The sequence below is a fragment of the Corythoichthys intestinalis genome, chromosome 12, assembly GCF_030265065.1.
Source record: "Corythoichthys intestinalis isolate RoL2023-P3 chromosome 12, ASM3026506v1, whole genome shotgun sequence".
NCBI classification, from domain to species: Eukaryota; Metazoa; Chordata; class Actinopteri; order Syngnathiformes; family Syngnathidae; genus Corythoichthys; species Corythoichthys intestinalis.
Genome location: NC_080406.1, coordinates 2100026 through 2121094, shown reverse-complemented (window position 1 = coordinate 2121094; position 21069 = coordinate 2100026). Strand labels below are relative to the sequence as shown.

The window sequence follows — 21069 nt, the reverse complement described above, 5'->3', positions numbered from 1 at the left end:
TAACAGCACGTTTTTTTGTTTGGTTTTTTTTGCTTTTAACCAAGAATCCAAACTGTTTTACGTCCATATCTATAAAGAAGTTTATTCAACATGGCTAGCGCGAGCCATGTTGACTGTTGTCAATGACTTGTTTCGATTAGGGCTGTTAAACGATTAAAATTTTTAATCGAGTTAATTACAGCTTAAAAATTAATTAATCGTAATTAATCGCAAATAAAACCATCTCTAAAATATGCCATATTTTTCTGTAAATTATTGTTGGAATGGAAAGATAAGACACAAGATGGACATATACATTCAACATACGGTACATAAGTACTGTATTTGTTTATTATAACAGTAAATCAACAAGATGGCATTAACATTATTAACATTCTGTTAAAGCGATCCATGGATAGAAAGACTTGTAGTTCTTAAAAGATAAATGTTAGTACAAGTTATAGAAATTTTATATCAAAACCCCTCTTAATGTTTTCGTTTTATTAAAATTTGTAAAATTTTCAATAAAAAAAAAAAACTAGTAGCTCGCCATTGTTGATGTCAATAATTACACCATGCTCACTCATGGTACTAAGCCACAAAATCAGTTGGACCCAAGCGCCAGCAGAGGGCGCCAAACACCAAAAAACAAGTAACAAGCGGACATTACACTGTACTGTACATTTTAATCTGTTTGAGTGGGACATGTGCGTTAATTGCATCAAATATTTTAACATCCGGGACATTGCAATTCATTTTAACATTTAGAACAATATAGACAATGACATACCGCAAAAAAAAGTAAGAATTGTACGGACACCTGTTAAAAAGGTGAAGTCACAGTGTTTCCGTTTACATTTTTTTTGCACCAGTTAATGCCAGCAGCATTTGACCTCATTGTTTGTGATTTATTATTGATATGTTATTTATGTATATGTTAATAAAGAATTGAGGTGTTCCAAAATGTTTTTTTGTGAATTAATAAGCTTTAACAAAAATTTCATTGTTAAATTAGTCATGTATATATATATATATATATATATGCCAATATACTGCCAATGGGTTTTCCCATTGACTATGTATCAAATACTTGTTCTCCCCACTGTGTATATATATATATATATATATATATATATATATATATATATATATATATATATATATATATATTAGATTAGTCGACTAATCGTAAAAATAGTCTGCTGACTAATCGGGGGGAGGAAATTAGTCGTTTGGGACAGCCCTAATCGTAATCGAATCAAATCGTGGGGTGCCTAAGATGGTGCACCCCTAACTTATAACAGATGTCATTTAGTGTCATCTGGCAAATTATCTCACATTTAAATGGATGTAAAAGATCTGAGCTGGACATAAATGGAGTTAGTGACATGATTTGCGGGATAACAGTGAATGACATCTGTCATAAGCATTCAGTCATGCCCATGATAGAGTCATGTCATAGTTATGACAGTCTTACGACGCCGCTGTCAAATAAAGTGTTCCCTATAACCCAAATAAATCAACAAATAAGCCGCACTGGATTTTAAGGCGCAGGATGCAAAATGAGGAAAAAAAGTAGCGGCTTATAGTCCGAAAATTAGGATAATCGATTTAATCGTTTAGTTGTTGCAGCCTTGACGATAGCAAAATCCAAGTATTTTTAAGAATTTCAAGGAACCGTGCGAACCCCGTCTGATAGTAGTAAGAAAACGCTGGATTTTCCCACTTTCCATACAAAACCTGTGTTCTACTTCAACTACACGTTGGGTGTGAGGTCTCACTCTGTCTCAAGAATAAACACACATAGTAGAGCTGAGGCAGGAAATGGAGTGGTTGACTTGTATTGGAAGGTTACAGGCTATAATTCACTTAAATTAGTAAGAGAACTCGGATGTCTGTTTGCACAACTGGCACGTATTTGAGTGTTTCTGCCGGCTGGAGCTTTGTCCAAAATGTCCTACACAAAAGGCCCTGGTTAGGAGCCTTTTGCCTCTCCAACTTGTGTTTAAGACATCATTTTTTAGGCTTGCCTAAACACGCAGCGCGGGTCTTATCGGCCTGTCAAGTTTCTCCGGAAGACCTGCGAGGAATCACCCCTTATTTGACAGACTGTCAGGTTGCCGCATCTGAAGAAGGGCGTCGTTCAGGCGACCCTCGCTTATTCGCGTGTCGCTCAAAGAGGGAATAGACTCGGTTCCCGCGCTCATTCGAGCGCCTCCGTTGTGTACCGAAACAAAGCGAGCGTCTCCCTCGACGGTCTTTCATCTCTCGCTGTGATATCAGATGCTACGTCCCTTCTGAAGCTTATTTGGCAAAACAAAAAGGGTGAGCTCAACGGATGTGAAAGGGAATAAACGCCTGGAGAGGACGGACCGTCAAAAAATAAACACAGCCGTTTATAACCAGTTGGGGTTATTAGTCATCCCGGCATCAGCAGCACAGCGGAGGCACGGTTCATGTTAATTGCACGCACAATTTTAAGAATATTGCAGCTCTGTCGCTGGAAGCAATAGTTTATTATTAAAAATGTTAATATATAAATTCAGCTTTACGAATGCAACGTTTTACGGTTGTCACCGATGCAATCACGTGATCGGAAATTGGGCCTGATCGTCAATACAAGAGGATTGGGATCAGGTAAAAAAGACGTTTTTAAAAAAAAATTTATTCATTTATTTTTAGGTATTCACTAATTGGCTTCAATTCACAGCGATATTAGAAAGTAGATACATAGACTTCATTACCTATTGACGTGACACTACGTCATTCTTTACGCTTCATTTAGTAATAGCCGAAGACGGCACATGCTCATGTCGGATTTAAGCTTGGATTTTTGAAGAGCTATGAAAGCTGTACCCGCATACAAACAGGAAAGATTGTCTCAGGAGTGATTTGTTCAAGGATTCAAGGTAAATATGAGATTTTTCGTACCACGCATGCATTTTGAAACGTTGTGAAAAAAAATCAATGGGCGAATGGGAACCGCTACGACATTAGAGTCATTCTTCGACATATAAACCCTACCCACCGACGTCACAAAATCACGTGATCGCTGTATTGTTCCGCCCCCTTGTCCGTCATTTTGTGTCTGTATTATCAATGGTCTCAATTGATCGAGCAATTTATAATGCATTTCATGGAAGACCCGGTGCTTTCGGATGCCGTAAACTCACTTGATGCGTTGCATAAAAGGCGTTATGTGGAAAAGCTTCAGTTTATCCATTCGCCAGATCCATATTTGATGCCTAAATCGATGTTTTTCGACCCGCTGTCTCCGCCGTATTTGCCCGACATCTGCTAGCTACCCTGATATGTACAACTATCTTGTCCACACAAAATCAGCCTATTCTCACGAAAGTTTGAAAAACTTTTAAGAGCTTGGAGACTTATAAATACTTCGTTGCTGGTTGGGTGAAACAGGTCCTCGTCCACGAAAATTCGGCAGGAATCTATCTTGTGCTTGGAAAGGTGAGTTACGAAATTTTCAATTCAAAATCTTTTGTTATTGCTAACATCCACTGTCAAGTCTAATGTATTTCATGTCGTTTGTCAATGGAGTTAGGGCTTTTAATGTTTATATGGTTTAGCGATAGCACTCTCACTACATACATACGTGTATGTTGTCGGCGATTAGCCTAGCAATGATCTTAATTGTGGTTGTCAGCCCAAAACCCTCTAAATATATATTTAATGCATCTTACCAGATATAAAATGACTACTACATAATCTGTGGTAATCGTTTGGAGCCCAGTTTTCTCGTCGAATTGCAGCAGCCCATCTCGCTCTCTCCTCTCCAGGTCTCTCGGAATCCGGTAGAACTTCAAGTCTCTCCGTCTATCTTCTCTGTTATTGTAACCGACCGCCACACACGCCTTCACCATTTTGATTATTAATGTTAACGAGCAGAAAAACACGCCGTAAATAGGAGGAATGTACGTAGCCGTAACAGGTAAACACGATGTGTTGATGGACAATTGGGCGGCACCAGTCAGGAGGGCGGAGTGTGACGTCACGTGGGTAGGGTCTATACTGTATTGGCCCGAATATAAGACTGTGTTTTTCCATTGAAATAAGACTGAAAAAGTGGGGGTTGTCTTATAGTCGCGGTGTAGACATTATACCCATTCACGACACTAGATGGCGCCAGATATCATTGAAGCAAATGCTGAACTTGAGGAGTAATGTTCTGTCATGACAGATCTCAGATACTCTCAAGTTTAACCAGTTTGCATTATTTTATTGCAGTGTTTTTTCTTATTCAGATTCGTTTCAAGACTACAGTTACAATTAGACCTCACTTTGATGGTTAATGCAGTTATTGCAGTCTATCACAGTAGATTGGTTTATTTACATTTCAAAAACCAGAAGCCATTTATTTACGAATGTGATTGCACTCTAGTTTACATATTTAAATGTTCAGATATTAGGGGTGTAACGTACCTCGGTTTTGAGGTCACGGTTCGGTTCATTTTCGGTACAGTAAGAAAACAATGCAAAATACAAATGTGCTAGTTGTTTATTACACACCTTTATGCTTTCAACAATAGGAACATTAGCCTATAAAAAGCTAGAATTCGGCTCAAAAAGTAGCGGGTATTTAAAGATACTCCAACAACAATTTGCCATTCAGACCTCGCGTATTGGTCAGCTTTCTTTCTGAAAGAAAGAAGAAAGAAGAAGTCCTGTGCTAAAGAGAAAAGCAATCCCAATGACAAAGATTTTAACATGTACTTTACAAATGAAAAAAATTCAATGAATCATTTTTTTTTCTTATGAACGGTTTTCAAAAGCTTTATTGGTGGATTTTCTCAAGTTAAAGCGCCACACAAAAATTAATCAATTTAATTTTGTAAGCAGGATCTGTGTATTATTCTTACTATTCAATTACAGGTGTTTTAGCTCATTTCAATTTATTTTATTTAAATGGGCTATTATTTATTTCATTATGTGTTTATATTTTTTTAGTATTCATTTATATTGTATATTTTATGTTGTATAACTTTAGTTCCTGTGTGAATATTAGTTCCTACTTGTTTGGTTGTGGTAGGAGGGTTTTGTATTCAACACGGGGCCATGTTGGTTATTATTACAACAGAGAAGACAGTAATGTAAAGTAAATAAAAAAGACAAGCCAACTGTGCCCCGATCTACCACTCAAGAGATCAGATGGACTCAAAAAGTGGGTTAAGATTGCATATCAGTTTGAAAATCGACCGGATCCACCGTATTTGTACACGATTGACTTCCACTCTGTCCGATCCTAGCTACCGGTAGTAGTATTGACGCAGGAGGGTCGTGTCTCGCGGCGGCTACGTTGTCGCGCCGTTGACGTTTCTGGGTTATACTGTCCTACCGTGTTGGTCCTCATTAAAGTAGAGAAGACGGACTAAATATAATCAACATAAAGAAACTGTAACCCGATCGACTCACAGCCTCGAAAAGTAAGGGTTACATTACTTCAGAAACTTGTTCGGTACGCCTCCGTTCCGAACCGAGCGCCACGTACCGAAACGCTTCAATAAAAACACATGTACCGTTACACCCTTACTATTATTATAATATTATTTCAATTTTTATTCACAATTTATTGGTTTGGCTCTGTGTAATTGCTATTCCCAATAATACAAGCAGTATTTATTAAGGATTTAGTGTAGGTTTTCGGGCTGTGAAACGAATTAATGGAATAATAATGTATTCTTATGGGAAAATCTTACTCGACATACGACCATTTCGACTTACAGACAAGACCCTGGAACCAATTAACTTAGTATGTAGAGGTACGTATATAGGCGTTTCCAGGAGTTCACACAACCAAGAACAGCACAGAAAGTCCCGGAGTCTCATCTACATCATGCTGAATCCATTTTTGGAGATTCCGTGGGTTCCTCTGGTTTGATTTAGCTGTTTAAAACTTTGTCTACTTCAACCGAAATTCACGGCATTCTGTCTAAACTTGAAGTCCGTAGCAGAAAATGTCAAAGATGACGCCGCCCAAATTTCGCTCTGGAAACTTGTCTATAGATCCACATATACATTCATACATACATACCGTATTTTCCACACTATAAGGCCCACTGGAGTATATTATCAGCTACCTGATAATATTGGACTACACTCTCTGTAATTTTCGGACTATTTGTACTTTAATAAAGAATGTTAGTGTTCCAAAATGTTTTTGTGAATTGATAAGCGTCAACAAAAATTTCACTGCCAAATTAGTAAAAATAAAAATTTTAATTGTTAGATTAGTTGACTAATCGTAAAAATAATTGGCTGAATAATCGGGAGAAAATTAGTCGTTTGGGACAGTCCTACTTTGAAACAATTGACTGCAAAGCTTCATTTGGCCACCACTGCTCCCCTGGGGGAGAAAGTCAACCTCTGTTGCCACCTGCTGTCAACACTGTTTTGGTCCAACATGCCTCCTAGCATGCATTGCAGCGCTACAGATGTAAGCAACAAATTAAAAATTCATGTTCTGTGCTAATTATTTCTTCAGTTACTGTTCTAGTTGTTTCATTAATTGCTAGGTATGGTACCTGGTAACACTTTATTTGACAGTGGCGCTATAAGACTGTCATAAGACCATCATAATTATGACATGACACTGCCACTGTCATTAGAGAATGTTTGTGACGGATGTCATTTTAGGTCATCCGGGAAATTATCTCAGTTTTGAATGAAATAAAGTGTTAACTATTAACCCAAATAAATCAACAAATAAGCTGCATTAGACTACAAGCCGCATGATTGAAAATGAGGGAAAGAAGCGGCTTATCGTCCGAAAATTACGGTAATAGTTGAATCGCAGAATATCGTAAATCGATTTTCTTACCCATGTATTTAAGAGTGTGACAATTTCTGGATACAGCGATATATTGCGATATTTTGCAACCCGATTGGTTATTGATATGCTCCCGCCAAGTATCGATACTTTTATTTGACATATTGGCCATTGGATGCTGTAAACTGCTCAATGTTTGTTGAGCAATTCCTTGGCAGTCCACTAGGGGCGCTCAAGAGTGGCGGTGAAGGTAAAGTGCGCACAAGTTGTCTGGAGAAGAAGAGAGGAAGCTCCAAGTGGGTTGAAAAAAAAATGAAAAGGCTTCGTGGGAATGGTGGAGGAAAAAGTGACAAAAATATTGCTACAAATCACACATGTGGACAGACTTTAGATTTTACACCAACAAGAAAGGAAGTAAGGTGAACAAGGACTTTGCTGTATGCAAGAATTGTCTAACAAAAATAAGGTTCACTGGCAGCTGTCAACGAAGTGGACACGCATTTTTTCACTGCTTCGCTTTCATCACTTGAGGTAAGAAAGTTTTGCAATGTAATTGATTTTTTAAGTCACATGTATTACTTTGATGACATTTGGTGTTGAGTGATATGAAATAAACCAGGACCCTAAACTGGATGAAAAAGAATATCGAACAAGCCTACATGAATTTACCAATTTATTCGATATTATTTGAGAACCACTTTCCATCTAGTTTACGACACAAACTGTTATTACTGCCATTTTGATGCAATAAGCTATAAAAATGGTTTGAATAGCGTCTAAGATATATAAGGTGATGTGCATGATAATTAATGTAGCCTACATATTAAAAATAGGTAATTATTGCATTTTTCCCCTATACATTCAATTCATATATTTTTTTAAATTCACTCAATACTTCCAACACACACAAAAAAAATCTGGATTTCAACTCAAAAGCTATTAGGTAACTAATATTTTTTGTTTTATTTTGTTGTTTTTAAGGTGAGGAAAATTGTGACTGAGTCCGACATCTCAACTGCTGAAGCAGATGGTGGAAGTGCTCAAACCAATGCTTTTGGCAACAAAGGTCATATACGTAGAAAAGACCCACCAATTTTATCATTGCCCCACTCCAAGCTCAACTGCTGACAGACACCTACAGCTCTGTTAATTATTTTATAAAAGATTTAAAACTTTAAAGAAATTAAGGGTGCCATTCATCATGATCTCTACCGGAGATATCAGTGGTTGTGGTTTGTTTCCTCTATATGTGCAGGTACACAATTTGCAGTAGATTCATATTTTACGGCAATGTTGCACAGAAAAGGTGTCACTGTTTAATAAATGACTTAGACAGTACGTTTTCTATTTTGAAATATCTTTTTTTCCATCTCAACAGTTATATCGTTGAATATCATGTATCAAATTTCTGACCAACATATAGATAATCGCTGTATCGTGATATCGTGAGATAATCATTATCGTGAGCCTTGTATCGTATCGTGAGGTGCCCTGAGGTTCCCACTCCTACATGTATTTCCAAATTGTGAGATCATCATGATCGTTAGCTCTCTATCGCCAATCGTATGGTATCGGGAGGTACACTGAGGTTCCCACCCCTAATTCCAAGTGGCCTAGATGAACCTGAACCGTCACCCCATAACCATCAGCAGATGTGTGTGTGTGTGTGTGTGTGTGTATGACTCAGGATGCTGTGTGTGTGTTTGTGTGTGTGTGTTGCTCTTGCAATGATGCAGAAAGTTCCCAAACTGAGATCACGTTGTGCACTGGTGCAAGCGTAATGGAACTCAACAACTGTTCTTTCTCACAAATGCACTCTCACAAGCGAGTTCAAAGGTGGACACAGCAGGGATTAAAGCAGCCACGCTCCGATCGATTCAACCACAATGACGCCACATTAAACATCTAATTGGACAGGCGAAAGACAATGCAAACACTTACTTCCCGATCACCTCGCAGAGCTCGTAGACATCTTCGAAGAGCACGTCGTCGTCCGCCATAGTCCCAATCCCACCGGGAAGGTGCAAATCCGTGTTTAGACTCCAAACAGCGAGGGAAAAGGAGCGCGGCCAGGTGACCGTAGACGGGAATGAGTGACAAACGTCGCCAGCGCCCAACGGCGGCGGCGGCGGCGGATAATTCCCGGTTAGCGGCCGCGGAAGCTCCCCCGACCGCCCCCGGCTCCCCCCTCAGAATCCCGCTGCGTCGTTGGATACGAAGCGGCGCAGGGGGAGCTCGGTAATCCCGGTGTGGGAGAGCGCTAGTCCGGCCCCGCCTTTCCCAGTTTTCCCGAAAGCAAGACACTCTAGCCTAGTTACAATCAGTCTAGCCGGCTGTTCCCGTCTACTTTGATTTACGTCCAGGTGGGTTTACATCCCGAGAAACCGTCGATTGACAACCTACGTGAACGCCCGCTCCGTCAGTCGCTCGTCCCTCCCGCGAAAAAACCAAGTTGTCGGTGAATCCAGAGGAGTCTCGTCACCTCGCGTGGCGTTTTGACTTTACTCCACCTCTCCGGTTTCGTCGGTGTTTTCTTCCTTCCCCACATCAATGTCTTTCGTTCAGCTCCACAGAGCAAGACGGAAAGCCAAGCTCCGCCCACCACACCAGCGCTTATGAAACTGCACCCCGCTGTCTTCCATGTTGGCTCAGGGAGGATTCCCAGAATTCCTCGAGGCCGGCCGATTCGTTGAGAGCCAACATGGCGGCGCTTCACAGTGTTTTACCGCTATGTGGTATCGGTTGATATCGATACTGTACCGATATCAAATTTTTTTTGTTGAAAAAATTAATAACTTTTTTAAAAAAAATACTAAATGACTGCACCCCATTTTTAGTCACTTTTAATCAAAACGGGGTAGGGGCTGTTTGACCTCAGATAGACTATAGACTTCATAATTATATACCGTATTGGCTCAAATATAAGACGGCCCTGATTATAAGACGCATAGGCGGATCTACTATTCAGGCGAAGTAGGCGATCGCCTTAGGCCCCGAACCATTAGGGGGCCCCCCAACCAGCTGCCCTTGCCCCAACGAGCACCCTCAACTATTCGTCATGTATAATTATGTCAGCATACCAAACAAACTACAAAACAAAAAAAGAAAGCCATTTGAATGCTGCATTTATATTATCTCTCCCCTCCACACACGCTTAGCTTCATTTAGCGCTGTTTAGCTTCGCTTAGCTCCGCTTAGCATTGCTTACCTGTTCGTTAGCTTCACTTAGCTCTCCCACGTTTTTCACGCCACTAAGCTCGCTATTTTTACAGCTCACTTGTTACTTTGCACGTCGACTATCGTTTATTTTGAACACGAGCGAACGTGCTTTCCATGACAGCCAAAGTGCAGTGAGGGAGAAGTTGCGAACAGGCCGCTAATGCCTCTTTTAACTCTCTTCTTCTTCTTCACACCGAACATAAAATACTCGACAGCACACCCTGTGGCGAAACAATGCAGTACAGTTCCAATCAGTCATAAAATAGCACTCAAGAGCTCGTTAACAGCATTTGCTAACGAAAAAAAAAATTAAATCTATTAGTGACACCACAAGCAATGACAAAGATTTTTTTTTTACGGAGTGTAAAGCTTTCGGTTAGTGGTTTAGCGAACGTACCTCCGGTGAACCTTTCAAAATAAAAGCACGTCATGTTCGTCATATAAATAACGATTTCTGGAGTTAATCCCACATACTTCAGAATTAATATTATAATATGTTGAGTAAATACTACAGAATACAGATTCTACACTAAGAATAGCTTTCAAATGACACTCTTTATGACAAATATGATTGGCAATGAATAATTATTATAATTATTATACTACTATTATATATGGTAGTATACAATAATAATAATGCTAGAATTTTTTTTGAAAGAATTGTTATGAATCATGTTGGAAAGGCAAAGTCAGTGTTCTGAATGTGTTTACTTTCCATTCTTTTGCACTAGTAAATGCTATCGGCATTTAACCTCATTGTTTATTTGTGATTAATTATTGTTATGTAGATGATTATTTGTACTTTAATAAAGAATTTAAGTGTTCCAAAATGGTTTTGTGAATTAATAAGCGTCAACAAAAAATTCACTGCTAACTCACTGCTAAATTATTAGATTAGTCGACTAATCGTAAAAGTAGTCGGCTGACTGATCAGGAGAAAATTTGTCGTTTAGGACAGCCCTAGTGTACCGGAACATATTTCTTCCACACCCTTCTCACCTTTTTAACCCCTGACCCATGAAGAGGGCCCCTGGATATGTTCGCCTTAGGCCCCATATTGCCAAGTCCGCCACTGATAAGACGACCCCCTCTTTTTCATGACTCAAGTTTGAAAAAAGACTTTTTGAACACCAAATTATTTTTTACACAGAAAATAATTATACTACATTCGAAACAAATGATTATAACAATATATTTGAGAGAAAACCCATGTTATTTTGCCTCATTCAAATCTTAGCATCTGAACAATTACATATGTAAACTGAAGTGCGATCACATTCGTAAATGAATGGCTTCTGGTTTTTGAAATGTAAATAAACCAATCTATTGTGATAAAACAACAAAATTGCAATAACTGCATTAACCATCAAAGTGAAGTCTAACTGTAACTGTGGCCTTGAAACAAATCTGAATAAGGAAAAACATTGCGATAAAATAATGCAAACTGGTTAAACTTGAGAGTAGCTAAGATTTGTCATGACAGAACATCGCTTCAATGATATCTGGCGCCATCTAGCGTCATGAATGGGTATGATGTCTAGACCGCGAATATAAGACGACTCCCTCTTTTTCAGTGTTATTACAATGCAAAAGACACTGTCTTATATTCGGGCCAATACGGTATATTTTACAATTGCGTAGGTTTGCATAGGGACGATAGGGACATAACACTACCAACTTTTCAGGATGCTCAAATTGTCCCCACCAACTTTTAAGCAACCTTATTTGCATTATATAATGACTTCTGTTATATAGGTAATTTAGATTGTCTCCCCGTATGTTAAAAGGATAGAATTGACCCTACCATTATTAAGTGAATTCTTTTCATTACGTTCGGACTTACATTTACCCCTTTTCACTGCTTAGTGTCCCAGTCCATTTTTCCCCTCAAATGCACGTTTGATTGGCTGATTACTTGACCCCCCCACACACACAAGCACTCACAGCCCCAGCCCCATGTCGCCTCCTCCGCCCCCTTCAAAGAGGAGGGATATTAAAGGTATAAAGGTTGTTTTTCAGCCAGCAGCAGCCACTGTATTTAATGTAAAACATGTCAATGTTGTGGAGGTGGGGAACACATCACTAGTCATCACTTTGCTACTGAAAGTCCGACCAGTATCTCGGCATCAGGAGAAAGAAAAAGGCTATGGTGAAGTGTTGTCATACTGGCCCGGTAAATGGTATCAGCGCCCACTTTGTTGGTACTCGCCGATACCGATACCACCATTTCGGGCCGGATACTGCCGATACTGGTATTGATATCGGTGCATCTTTATATATTACAGCTCCGCGCATCATCTTACCTTTCTGTTTTACCCTCCTCTTTTCCTAACCACGCCCCCTTTACGCCCTCAAACCGGGCCCCCTAGAGGCCCAGGTGCTAAAGTAACCCCCCCAAGCTCCACCCTGGAGTCATGTGATTATTGTTGCAACGTCTCATTGGTGCGACTGGTAGAACTACTGTGTGCATCTCTGGCAAAAAAATTCAAACCTAATATTTAAAATAAAGAGGAAAAATGTAACAATTGCCGTGTAGCCCACAGTAGCAGAGTAGAGTTTCTTCTTCACAAATCTACTCAACTAAAAGTCAAAAGCATGGTGTGGTAAAACTACTCTTAGAAGTACGTTTCCCTCAAAAAGTTACTCAAGTAAATGTAACGCATTACTACACACCTCTGGTCCTAGAAGATAAAGCCCACTGAGATGCTCTTACAGCAGGCAGCATACAGCACCAAACCCAAATCCAATCCATGCTGAGTGCCTGCTTGCATCCTGCCTTTTGAAGTTCCAACTTGGAAAACTGTGTGTGGTGTGGTGAATTGCGTGAACTGCTCCATAACCACTGATGGCCTGAATACACCCTGCCCCATGTTTTTCTGCCAATATTATCTCATAGCATTGCCTAAAGAGGAACAAACCCCAGTTAAGAGAGTTGAATAGGCTTTATTGGGGTCATCCTTCTCTTGTCCATTTGAATAGCAACTTGCAGTACAGCTTGCAAGCAATAAAATAGTATAACCGCATTTTACCACGAATGCAAACAAAACGAAATACAGGTAGTCCCCGGGTTACGACGTACTCAACTTACGCTACTTCGACTGTACGACGCCAGAGTCTCGCCCGCTATTTTGTCTCCAGTCGTTTTTTTTTGGGCTGTCAAACGATTAAAATTTTTAATCGAGTTAATTACAGCTTAAAAATTACTTGATTGTAATTAATCGCAATTCAAACCCTCTATAAAATATGCCATATTTTTCTGTAAATTATTGTTGGAATGGAAAGATAAGACACAAGATGGATATATACATTCAACATACGGTACATAAGTACTGTATTTGTTTATTATGACAATAAATCCACAAGATGGCATTAACATTATTAACATTTTGTTAAAGCGATCCATGGATAGAAAGACTTGTAGTTCTGAAAATATAAATGTTAGTACAAGTTATAGATATTTTAATGTTTCATTTGAATAAAATTTGTAAAATTTTCAATCAAAAAATAAACTAGTAGCCCACCATTGTTGATGTCAATAATTACACAATGCTCATGGGTGCTTAAGGCCATAAAATCAGTCGCACCCAAGCGCCAGCAGAGGGTGACGAAAACTCCAAAAATCACAAGTTACAAGTTGGCATTGCACTGTGCTGTCATTTTAATCTGTTTGAGGGGGGCATGTGCGTTAATTGCGTCAAATATTTTAACGTGATTAATTTAAAAAATTAATTCCCGCCCGTTAACGCAATAATTTTGACAGCCCTAATATATACACACACACACACACACACATATATATATATATATATATACTGTATATACAGTGGGGAGAACAAGTATTTGATACACTGCCAATGGGAAAACTCATTGGCAGTGTATCAAATACTTGTTCTCCCCACTGTATATATATGTATCACTATATAATACATTATTGTATTATTGAAGCCACCTAGCAATAGCATCGCGTTTGCAACGGCGTCTTCCCCACTCCTGCTCTGCTCTCTTGTCTCCGTGAGTCTGTCTCTCTCAGACTTTTTTCATTCAACCAACATAGAAACGCATCGTAATTAGTAACGCACGCCTTTCCCGCCTCAGTAACGGTAACGGCGTTGCAAAGATGAGAAAAGTAATTAATTAGGTTACTCATTACTGTAAAAAATAACGCCGTTAGTAACGCCGTTATATTCTAACGCCGTTATATTCTAACGCCGTTATGAACAACACTGGTGTCGACATATAATTCTGTCAGCAGTAAGTGCTGGGATTATCAAATATAATTACACCTAAGCGCCAGCAGGGGGCGCTAAATCACCAGAAACATAGGCAGGCAATAAGTGGACATGGCAGCACTGCCGTATGCATATTGTCCCGAAACCGATCATGAAAAACCGTTGTCGATGTTATCCCATTTCATTTTAAAATGCTTTTATCAGCTAATATCGGACAACTCTAGATAGAATATATGAACAGGGAAATCATATCCTCCATCCGATGATGTCAGAACTGTAAAGTACAGTATGACAGCATGATTACACATGTCAAGAAATAACCAACCTTGAGACAGGTTAGATGGATGAAGTCATGGGAGTAGTGGAGGTCTTAGGTGCAGGGAGACGTGTTCCCGTGGCCCCGAGGCTTAGCTCATGGCGGATGAAGGTGATGAGCTCATCTTAAGCAGCTCCGTCTCCGGAGGGAGCGTTCTGACGAGAGCGCCGTTAAGGCGAGTGAGCTCTAGCCGGATTAAAAAATATTCCATCTCATCCGGACTGCTTTTGGGGTTTATAGAAATGTCAGTGCCAGCGAGAATCCTCCTTCATGTTTATCGTCGGTTGCTCTTAAAGTCATTCAAATATGGGCGAAAGAGATCGAGTTTTTGAAATGTATTTTTATTTCGAAGTATTTAACTCATAGGCGGAAATTTACTTTTGGGGCAGGGGGGGCACAACATGTTGATGACCAGCAATAAAATTAACTTCCAAGAATATTTATAATGATAAGTTGACAATGAGCGTTTTTTGTTTCCCATCATTCTTGAGGGGAATTCTAAATCAGGCTGCTTAGGCTATACTTTTCACTAACATCATCATCCATTGAATTTGGTACGTCCGCCGGTGTCATGCCAATGTAGTTACCCCAGTCAAAAATTGTATCCCCCTGGGCGGAGCCATATGGAGGTAGATTTGTGTCTTTATTATTCAATCAAAAAAAATTGCTTCAATCAAAATATATATTTTAAACTAAAAAAAAGTCTTTTGAATGCAAAAATAAATTTGAAACTCAAAAAACAAAAACAAAAAAAATGCATGTGAAAGCTATTTTTCTTTGATTAATTATGTAATGTTGTAATGTAGTAATGTTGATTTGTGTTTGGTCCAGATTTTGGCAAGGACATTTTTCTCTTTATTATTCAATCAAAAATAAGTTGCTTAAAAATATATATAGATTTTCAAAAAGCAAAATCACTTCAATCAAAAAAAAGAAAACTTTCAATCGTAGAAAAAAGTTTTTGAATGCGAAAAAATATTTGAGATTGAAAAATTTGCATATGAACACTTCATTTTTCATTGAAAAAGTTTTCTTTGATTGAAGCAATCCTTTTTGTGTTTGGGCCATATTATGATGAGAACATTTTTGTCCAAATCATTCAATCCCCCAAAAAGTTGGTTCAATCAAAAAAATATATATATTACATATGCAATGCAAATTACTATCTAAGGTGCTCGAAAAATAATTTCGACCCATTATAAAAATTCATTCATTTTTGTTGCAGTTTTATTGCTTAACAACTTATATATATTATTTAGGGCTGTCAAAAATATCGCGTTAACGGGCGGTAATTAATGTTTTTTAATTAATCACGTTAAGATATTTGACGCAATTAACGCACATGCCCCGCTCAAACAGATTAAGATGACAGTACAGTGTAATGTCCGCTTGTTACTTGCTTTTTGGTGTTTGGCGCCCTCTGCTGGACCTTGGGTCCAACTGATTTTATGGGTTAGTACCATGAGTGAGCATGATGTAATTATTGACATCAACAATGGCGAGCTACTAGTTTATTTTTTTATTGAAAATTTTACAAATTTTAATAAAACGAAAACATTAAGAGGGGTTTTAATATAAAATTTCTGTAACTTGTACTAACATTTATCTTTCTATCCATTGATCGCTTTAACAGAATGTTAATAATGTTAATGCCATCTTGTTGATTTATTGTTATAATAAACAAATACAGTACTTATGTACTGTATGTTGAATGTATGTATCCATCTTGTGTCTTATCTTTCCATTCCAACAATAATTTACAGAAAAATATGGCATATTTTATAAATGGTTTAAATTGCGATTAATTACGATTAATTAATTTTTAAGCTGTAATTAACTCGATGGGTATATATATATATATATGTATATACACTTTTCGGCCACCAACTGTTTAGCTTCCATTGAAAATGGACATCCAATTCACTGCAAGGTCTAGCTGTGAATGCCCATATTTCAGTGTCATTGACGGTGTTAGACGTTCAAATTCACTTGGTGGTTTGGCCCTCATCAGATATAATTGCTATGACTGTGGCCCGCGAACCAAAATGAGTTTGACAACCCTGCAATATACCATTAACAGACCGTACAATTACCAGCGGTTCTTGTCGGTAGAACATAACTGTAAGGCCGTAAGGTGGAGGGCCTTAGCGACATTTCAAGGGTGTGATTACCGTTGTTTTGACGCATTATGCCAAGAGTTTTATCTCCAAGCTGTCATTGTGAGAAACTACCACTGTTACATCAAATAAGGCTGTGTTCTGATATGCTCTTCATTTGCTTTCATCAGGCACCCTTTTTTCGCGGAGGAGCAAACAAAGAAAAACAAATGTGTTCTCTTTCGTTTTCTCAAATGCCGAGGCGTCATTCCGTTGCTTAAAAGTTTGCGCTGAAGGGCGGATGAGTATAACTTTAAAAAGATCTTTTCATGGCAGAGTTTGCACTTTCATGTTTTTGAACGTCTTCAAGGTCACAACACCTCTCTTGTGTGAACTGAGTCATGCTCATGTTGAAAGTCGTTGGCACGCAAGCAGAAAACATGATGAAACATCAGCAAAAGAGAGTCTCCTTACTAGAGGTGAGAATCACTAACTCGCAGTATTTTTTTGAACAATGCTTTGACAACGAAAGAGATGGACTCTCATGATATTATGGAAGAAAGAAATGGCATTGATACACTAGAAAATAGGGATGGGAACCTCAGGGTATCATACAATATGGTACGATTTGCTATAGAAGGCTCACGCTAACGATAATGTCACGTTATGGCGATACAACAATTATCGATACAACTGATAAACTGTTAGTTTAGGAAACAAAATGACATGGTAAATCTTTATAATTTGTATTTATGTCATGAAATTTAAACTGTAATCTGTTTTTTTGTTTGTTTTTTTTCTTCGGGTCATTTGATTAATTAATTGCAGACTTATTGCTGCCTGAATGTTCTGAATTAGTCAGTATGGGGCATATCATGTCTTTGCTGTTAAGACGTGAAGGCCCCTGGCCATTTAATAGTTAATTTTCTGAGACCCTTCCAGTCAGCTGATCGTCGCTGATCGTCGCCTCCACCAGCTGGCTGCTTCCCCTCCCACTGTGACGACAGCTGATCGACGCCGGACGGACCGACGACGTCGCCGCCGCTGATTGGCCACGAAAAAAGGCACCAAGCTTCAAAAACCTGCCGCTGTCAACGCTCTGGGAGGTATCATTTCACAGCATTCTGCTGCGGTCCTCCTCGCCAGCTTTTTGCTCGCCATTCACTCTCGTTTTCATTTGATCGCTACTTTGATACACTCCCGCTTTTTCGGGGAATTCTTTTGTGTTTCTTCGTTATTGGATTGTTTTTGTTCACCACTGTAAATAAGAGCACTGAAACAAGTAGGGGTAAGTCGCCATTTCTGTTCAACCCGTTTTCTCCTGTTTTGTATAGCGTAGGAAGTTAGGTTAGTGGCTGTCTTTTCTATGTTCCTTTTTCATGATCAGGGTTTAGTTAGCGGGTGGGGTTTAAGTGTAGATTCCTTTTGTTTGCTGTTTTGGCCTGGGCTTACCCTGAAGCCGCGCTTCATCCACATTTTGTAAATAGTCATTGCGGGTTTGATTGTTGTGTAAATAAATTTGTGTCCACTTGTAAATTTGTGTGGCTCGTTTTATGTTACGCCCTTCGCGAGCCGTCCTTGGGACGTAACAAGACATTTTGGGAGTAAGCCGGATGGTCCATAGACTTCATAATATAATGATGGGGTACGGGGCCGATTCATAGGGGGCCTATCTCTGTCAAAGTTGACCAAGTGGAAACACAAAGAGCTTTTTACGTTGAAAATTCTTGTGAATAAATGCTTAAATCCCTTAATTCTTTATAGATATGGATGTAAAACACTCTCGATTCTTGGTTGAAAGCAAAGAAAAAACATAACAAAAAAAAAAAACGGCATTTAGCATTTATTTTACGTAAATATGTCGAATGTGCTGCTCCTCTTTAAGTCACTGTGGCTGCGCTTTACCACAACAATGAGCTTTTTACGTTGAAATTCTTGTGTATAAATGCTTAAATCCCTGAATTCTTTATAGATATGGACGTAAAACAGTCTCGATTCTTGGTTGAAAGCAAAAAAAACCATGTAGTTAACATTTATTTGACGTAAATATGTATAGTATAATGCTAGTCTTTTAGTGAATGTAGCTAGCGGCCACCTGATGTAAACAGAGCTTTTCCGGTGGAAATTCTTGTGAATAAATGCTTAAATCACTGAATTCTTTATAGATATGGACGTAAAACAGTCTTAATTCTTGGTTAAAAGCAAAAAAACCCCAAAAAAAACAAGGGCAGTTAGCGTTTATTTTACTTAAGTATTGGTGCGTCACCAGTAGGTGGATGGCGAGATAGTGTAAAGCGCTTTGAGCGCCTTGAAAGGTGGAAAAGCGCTATATAAGTATAACACCATTTACCATTGCGAGCTATAATGCCAATGCCGGCGCGGCTAATTTCTCCCATTAATTTTTTCAAAATGCACACACGGTACAGAAAATATAATAATTACCTTGAATCCTCCAACAAATCACTCCTGAGACAATCCTTCCTGTTTGTATGCGGTACAGCTTTTGTACTTTTATCCTAAATCCGGCGTTGAATCGTTGCACGTGTCGCTGCGACCGACTGCGATTAACTGAAGCGGATTGTGTGGTGGCCGCCTGCTTGAAAGCGTTGCGCAGTGGCTGGCTGAATTGACCTGTCAATAGACCCTACTCACGTGACGTCACAGCCACGCCCCCGCGCCATGTTGTCCGTATACTCGTCATGTTAATGCATTAGCGCTTCGTAAATTCCTCCTATTATGGCGTGTTTTTCTGCTCGTTAACATTAATAATCAAAATGGTGAAGTCGTGTGTGGCGGTCGGTTGCAAAAACAGATAAGATAGATGGAGAGACTTGAATTTTTACCGTATTCCGTGAGACCCGAAGAGGAGACCGAGATTGACTGCTGCAATTCGACGAGAAAACTGGGCTCCAAACGACTACCACAGATTATGTAGTAGTCATTTTATATCTGGTAAGATGCATTTAATATATATTTAGAGGGTTTTGGGCTGACAACCACAATTAAGATCATTGCTAGGCTAATCGCCGACAACATACACTCAGACGTTGTGAATGAACTACCTGAAAATATATAATTATAAGGGGATAATCAGACAGTTGTCATACAATGAATTTACAATTTCACTATTGAGGTCAAAAGCCAAAAAATAAATTCAACTAGGGACAATCTGGAGTAGCGCTATCGCACTTCATATTTATTCATTCATTCATTCATTCATCTTCCATGCCGCTTATTCCTCACGAGGGTCGCGGAGGTGCCGGAGCTTATCCCAGCTAACTACGGGCAGTAGGCAGGGGACACCCTGAACTGGTTGCCAGCCAATCGCAGGGCACAAGGAGACATACAACCATTCACGCACACACTCATACCTACGGACAATTTAGAGTGTTCAATCAGCCTACCATGCATGTTTTTTGTGATGTGGGAGGAAACCGGAGTTCCCGGAGGAAACCCACGCAGGCACGGGGAGAACATGCAAACTCCACACAGGAAGGCCGAAGCCCGGGCTTGAACCCTTGATCTCAGAACTGTGAGGCAGACGTGCTAACCACTCAGCCACCGTGCCGCCACTTCATATTTATTACATATTATATATGTATGTAGTGAGAGTGCTATCGCTAAACCATATAAACATTAAAAGCCCTAGCTCCATTGACAAATGATATGAAATACATTAGACTTGACAGTGGATGTTAGCAAGAACAAAAGATTTTGAATTGAAAATTTCGTAACTGACCTTCCGAGCACAAGATTCCTGCCGAATTTTCGTGTACGAGGAACTGTTTCACCCAACCAGCAACGTAGCATTTATAAGCCTCCAAGCTCTTAAAGTTTTTCAAACTTTCGTGAGAATAGGCTGATTTTGTGTGGACAAGATAGTTGTAAATATCAGGATAGCAGATGTCAGGCGAAGCCAGCGGGTCGAAAAACATTGATTTAGGCATCAAATACGGATCTGGCGAATGGATAAACTGAAGCTTTTCCACGTAACGCCATTTATGCAACGCATCCAATGAGTTTACAGCGTCAGATAACACCGGGACTTCCATGAATTGCTCTAGAACTTGCTCGACTAATTGAAAACAATGAGAATAGGTCTAAAAAATATGTACAATATGGCGGCCGGAAACAGCGACACGCCCATTTTGTGACGTAGGTGAGTAGGGTCTATAGAATTATTAAGTCTATGCTCGGACTTAAAGACTTGGAGGCTCAAATAAGCCAAAATTGTTCTCTTTTAATAAAATATGTTAATAGAAAACACACCAAATATTGCCATTGATATAAACATTTACAATATGTCATTTTAATCTGTTTGAGCGGGGCATGTGCGTTAATTGCGTCAAATATTTTAGCGTGATTAATTTAAAAAATTAATTACCGCCCGTTAACGCGATAATTTTGACAGCCCTACTTTATTCGTTTACTGTATTTGTTTTTTGC

At 39.1% G+C, this 21069-nt stretch overlaps 1 protein-coding gene across 21 annotated transcripts in view; it reads right to left on the bottom strand.

The window, feature by feature from the left end:
• Positions 1 to 9378, bottom strand: part of caska (calcium/calmodulin-dependent serine protein kinase a) — a 184446-nt gene extending 175068 nt beyond the window's left edge. For 5 of the 21 annotated variants that reach the window (XM_057852421.1, XM_057852422.1, XM_057852429.1 and 2 more), the window contains exon 1: positions 8705 to 9376. In XM_057852421.1, coding sequence (XP_057708404.1) covers positions 8705 to 8763 — 59 coding nt within the window. In that variant the 5' untranslated portion in view covers positions 8764 to 9376. Of the gene's footprint in view, positions 1 to 8704 lie in introns of all 21 variants that reach the window. The other 16 variants (XM_057852428.1, XM_057852431.1, XM_057852435.1 and 13 more) reach the window with 7 other exon arrangements.
• Positions 9379 to 21069: the final 11691 nt, after the last annotated feature.